Consider the following 6,000-nt stretch of genomic DNA (forward strand, 5'->3'; position numbering starts at 1 on the left):
TGTTTATTCTACAATTTTTACACATATTGTCAGAGGTTATTTACATACTTCACTCTGAAAGGGAGAAATAGCTTTTACACTCTTCCAAGTGCTTTTGAAATCTAACCATAGATCGCAAATTTACCTTTTACTTTGGAAGGCATCTTTTGTTGATCTGAAAAAGCGTGATCGAATTTGGCTATTATGAATCAAAAGGAAGCGTACACCACACATATTCCCTAGGGAAAAAATTGCCTTCACAAGTCTTCTTGCTAACTTAATTATTTTGTTTTTTTAAAAAAAAAACTTGTCAATATGTATTCATAAAAAAGAAAATAAGAAAAAAATGAATTAAATTTTACTCATAAATTAAAATTAACTTATGAGTAAGTTAAAATATTTTCTTAGAGAAATTCAATAAGAAGACTTCTATAAATAAACTTATTGTAAAATTTATTCAAACACAACCTTAATATCATAAAAGAAAATCAACAACAATTACACCTTACTATAGCTTTATGAATAAAATTATGCGAGCTCAATATAAAACAAGAACATGAAACTTTTCTAATCTCATTATTTTCCTAGTTTTAGCCCGTGAATTCATTATGGTCATTAAGCTACAAAGAGGCTGACAAACTACAGAATATTCAAAGAGATAGTAGATCTTTGATTTGCTGCAAGTCATCTAGTATTGATTAGTGAATTTATCAATTGAATATTGAAGAGGGTTGCATTGTTGTCCCTTCCATTCAAGGCCAGCATACCTTTCATTGTTTTCAATTCATTCTTTAAAGTAAAGACCACCAGACAATGTGACCAGATCTTGCATATTATTAAATCTCTTTTTAATTAAACATATTCCTCTCTTCCATGTGCACTTCTCTTCTCCAACAGATTCCTCAGGCACTTCTTCCACCTATATATAAACAAATCCCTGTTAGTCCCTTTATAATGAACTAAAAATAATTTTTAAAAAATGTATGCTAAGTTACTAGTGGGGTGATAATTGTTATACATACTTAGTTTGTGTACTTAAAATTCGTTATATACAAACAATTAAAGTCTTTATAAATTTGATACTCAGTATTACAGTTTAATATTATTTTGACAAATTGATATACTTGCTCATGTGGACATCAATTGATATTGTTTTAGCTTAATTGATTTCAAATTCAAATTCAAATTCTGAGAGCGGCATTAAATGTTCGGATGAAAATTTTATTATTCACATTAAGTTTATCTAACTCAAATAGGATTGATTTCTTTGGAGGATACATCTGGTATGTACCAAAAAAATTGATATTAAGTTTCACATTTTGATATTGGAAAAACCTAGTTACACTTGGGAAACATAACAACTAACAACATGAATGCCTCATTAACTTGAACCACATAAAATAGGTGGACCACAAAAATTGGACCTAGATAAGTAAAAGGAGAAGTTATATTCTTCTCTAAACAAATCAAGAGCTATAAAACATTCAAAAAATAATGAAATATCATATTGTCTGATGTGTTGGATGATCAGGCTATCACTATCATTGAGGTAATAACCTTAATGTCCCATTAGTTCAAAAGCCATTTTCCTATCTACATATTTTCCTAGTCTAGTGCTACCTAGATTTACCTTGTTTCCTGCCAACCGTGGCAACTAAATATAACAGGATGAAAAAAATAATGACCAAATAATGAAGAAAAGAAAGCAGGATAATAGTGCTAGTGTCCACGTGGGGATAAAAAACTTACGAAAATCTGTTTACATGATTTTCAGCTCCACCATTTTCACCTCTCTGACAGTTCACTACTATTTTTGAAGCACTATTCTAGCTAACAAAGAGTAACAAGTTGGAACCATTCGGATTACAGAATTCTTACTTGAGAGGTTAAATGTGAAGAACCAATATAAAGTAGTAAAAATTTACCTGAATGAAAAAACTAAACAACATGGGAATGCGTATGAGTATGACACTATGACCATCTTTTTTCATTATTAAACAACTTCCATTACAAATAATAAAAGAATAAAAGAAGCTAGTAGCTCTTGGACCCAGATCTTCTTCTCTTCTTCCTCTATAAACAAAACATGGGTTTTCCCCCTCTACAATCCCAAAACATATCAACCGTTCTCTTCTCTCAGCGATGCCTGGAAGCTTAAGGAATCTGTCACTTTTTCCCAAAATCTTCTCCTTCACCTTGCTTCTCATCTTATTAAACTCCCTTCTCTTTTTCCCATGCTGTTACTCTCTTGATGAGCAAGGCCAAGCTCTTATAGCCTGGAAAAACACCTTAAACATCACTTCAGATGTGTTAGCATCATGGAACCCTTCAGCCTCAAGCCCATGCAACTGGTTTGGGGTGTATTGCAACTCACAAGGAGAAGTCGTAGAGTTAAACTTGAAGTCAGTGAACTTGCAAGGCTCATTGCCTTCAAATTTTCAACCTTTAAAAGGGTCCTTGAAGATTCTTGTCCTCTCATCAACCAACCTCACAGGAAGTGTACCAAAAGAGATTAGAGACTATGTAGAGCTCATCTTTGTTGATCTCAGTGGAAATTCTCTCTTTGGTGAAATCCCAGAAGAAATTTGCAGCCTAAGGAAACTGCTGAGTTTGTCTCTCCATATGAACTTCCTCCAAGGAAACATTCCATCCAACATTGGCAATCTAACAAGCCTTGTTAACTTGACACTCTATGACAACCACCTCAGTGGTGAAATTCCAAAGAGCATTGGCTCCTTGAGAAAGCTCCAAGTCTTCAGAGCAGGTGGAAACAAGAATCTCAAGGGTGAGATTCCATGGGAGATTGGAAGCTGCACCAACTTGGTCACGCTAGGCCTTGCAGAAACCAGCATTTCAGGAAGCCTTCCTTCTTCAATCAAAATGCTGAAAAGAATCAATACCATAGCCATATACACAACTCTATTGTCAGGTCCCATTCCAGAAGAGATTGGCAACTGCAGTGAGTTGGAGAACCTGTACTTGCATCAGAACTCTATCTCAGGCTCAATACCAAGCCAAATTGGAGAACTCGGCAAGCTTAAGAGTCTACTTTTGTGGCAGAACAATATCGTAGGAACAATCCCAGAAGAGCTTGGAAGCTGCACAGAGATCGAAGTCATAGATTTGTCAGAAAATCTTCTCACAGGTAGCATACCAAGGAGCTTTGGCAACCTTTCAAATCTCCAAGAGCTTCAACTAAGTGTCAATCAGCTCTCAGGTATAATCCCTCCTGAGATTTCAAATTGTACTTCTCTGAATCAACTGGAACTTGACAACAATGCTCTCTCTGGTGAGATTCCTGATCTTATTGGCAACTTGAAAGACTTGACTCTTTTCTTTGCATGGAAGAACAAATTAACAGGAAACATCCCAGATAGTCTTTCTGAGTGCCAAGAACTTGAGGCAATTGATCTCTCTTACAACAACTTGATTGGTCCAATTCCCAAACAACTATTTGGGTTGAGGAACCTCACCAAGCTTCTGCTTCTTTTTAATGATTTATCAGGCTTTATACCACCTGATATAGGAAACTGCACTAGCCTCTACAGGCTGAGGTTGAATCACAATAGACTAGCAGGTAGCATTCCACCAGAAATTGGCAACTTGAAGAGTTTGAACTTTATGGACATGAGCAGCAATCATCTTTCAGGGGAGATTCCTCCAACGCTATATGGATGCCAGAATCTTGAGTTTCTAGACCTTCATTCCAACAGTATCACTGGTTCTGTTCCAGATTCTCTTCCCAAAAGCCTTCAGTTGATTGACTTGTCCGACAACAGACTAACAGGTGCATTGAGTCACACAATTGGTTCATTGGTTGAGTTAACCAAACTCAACCTTGGGAACAATCAGCTAAGTGGAAGAATCCCGTCAGAGATCTTGTCTTGCACGAAGCTACAACTTCTGGACTTGGGAAGCAATAGCTTCAATGGAGAAATTCCCAATGAAGTTGGTCTAATTCCTTCTCTGGCAATATCTCTCAATCTTAGCTGCAACCAGTTTTCTGGTAGAATTCCTTCCCAGTTCTCGAGTCTTACCAAACTAGGAGTTCTTGATCTCTCACATAACAAGCTCTCGGGGAATTTAGATGCTCTTTCCGACCTTGAGAATCTTGTTTCCTTAAATGTTTCCTTCAATGGCCTCTCTGGTGAGTTGCCTAACACCTTATTCTTCCACAAGCTTCCTCTTAGTGATCTTGCTGAAAATCAAGGTCTCTACATTGCTGGAGGTGTTGCAACTCCTGGTGACAAAGGTCATGTTAGATCAGCCATGAAGTTCATTATGTCCATTCTCTTAAGCACCAGTGCAGTACTAGTGCTTCTCACAGTCTATGTCTTAGTCAGAACTCATATGGCCAACAAGGTGCTTATGGAAAATGAAACTTGGGAGATGACTTTGTATCAGAAGCTAGATTTCTCCATTGATGACATTGTCATGAATTTGACATCAGCCAATGTGATTGGCACTGGAAGCTCCGGAGTTGTGTACAAAGTTACAATTCCAAATGGTGAAACATTGGCTGTTAAGAAGATGTGGTTATCAGAAGAGTCAGGAGCATTCAATTCTGAAATTCAAACATTGGGGTCAATAAGGCACAAGAACATCATCAGGCTTCTTGGATGGGGATCAAACAAGAGCCTGAAGTTGTTGTTTTATGACTACCTCCCTAATGGAAGCCTGAGCTCATTACTTCATGGTTCAGGAAAGGGAAAAGCTGAATGGGAGACAAGATATGATGCTATATTAGGTGTGGCACATGCACTTGCATATTTGCACCATGATTGTTTGCCTGCTATTATTCATGGAGATGTCAAAGCCATGAATGTGTTACTAGGCCCTGGACACCAACCTTACCTTGCTGACTTTGGCCTGGCAAGAACTGCAACTGAAAATGGTTGCAATACTGATTCCAAGCCACTTCAAAGACATTACCTTGCTGGTTCATATGGATACATGGCTCCTGGTATTTTATTTTATTCATCTAAAATTGTGATTTTCTGGAGGATAAAATATGTTTTAGGCCACTTAAGATTTGGTCAAAATTGATTTTAGTTCCTACATTTTAGAAACATTGGTTTCAGTTCTCATATGTTTGAAATGTGAAGGATTTTGTCTTTAACCTTGTACTTCGTTTTGATGTGACGAGGGATCAAATCTATCACATTTCAAAAAATATAAAAACCAAAACCACTGTTTTTAAATTATAGGAACTAAAACCAATTTTCACCAAAAATTTTAAGAAACTTAAAACACATTTTATCTTTTCTGTACTAGATTGATTAACCCTTTGAATAGTACTAATTTTCTGTTGCTTTTGGTTTATGCACAGAGCATGCATCACTGCAGCCTATAACTGAAAAGAGTGATGTGTACAGTTTTGGCATGGTTCTACTTGAGGTTCTCACAGGAAGGCACCCATTAGACCCAACTCTACCAGGGGGTGCACACTTGGTTCAGTGGGTTAGGAACCACTTGTCTAGCAAAGGAGATCCTTCTGACATTCTTGACACAAAGCTTAGAGGGAGGGCTGATCCCACCATGCATGAAATGCTACAAACTCTAGCAGTGTCCTTTCTATGTGTAAGCACTAGAGCTGATGAGAGGCCAACAATGAAGGATGTTGTTGCAATGCTCAAGGAAATTAGACCCCTTGAGACCTCAAGGGCAGACCCTGATGTATTGAAGGGAGGTTTAACAGCACATAGTTCACCACCACCTCCTAAGAATGTGGTCTCACATGGATCTTCGACATGTTCCTACAATTTCTCGGATAACTCAATCAATTGAGCATGTATGAATAAGTTTGCATCTCATGGAGAAGCTATCACTCCAATTGTACATAGTCTAATGCAATGCCAATCAGAGGTGGCCTGAATTATTATTAGTTAATGATATTCTAGTAATCTAGTGTATAATTTTTTTTCCTTTTAATGTAATGTCATATAGACGATGCAGGTTTCAAGAATCCATATATTCATTTGAAATATATAAATAAATATAATTTCTTAAGCATTTACTTAA

The 6,000-nt window shown here is 36.9% G+C and overlaps 1 protein-coding gene across 1 annotated transcript; it reads left to right on the forward strand.

Moving 5' to 3' along the window:
• The first annotated feature begins 1,972 nt into the window (after positions 1-1,972).
• Positions 1,973-6,000, forward strand: LOC114423558 (LRR receptor-like serine/threonine-protein kinase). Its single transcript, XM_028390364.1, has 2 exons — positions 1,973-4,942; positions 5,309-6,000. Exons 1-2 carry the CDS (start codon positions 2,122-2,124, stop codon positions 5,764-5,766), a joined length of 3,279 nt encoding a protein of 1,092 aa, XP_028246165.1. The 5' UTR covers positions 1,973-2,121; the 3' UTR covers positions 5,767-6,000.

Source organism: Glycine soja, chromosome 8 (genome assembly GCF_004193775.1).
Source record: "Glycine soja cultivar W05 chromosome 8, ASM419377v2, whole genome shotgun sequence".
NCBI lineage: Eukaryota > Viridiplantae > Streptophyta > Magnoliopsida > Fabales > Fabaceae > Glycine > Glycine soja.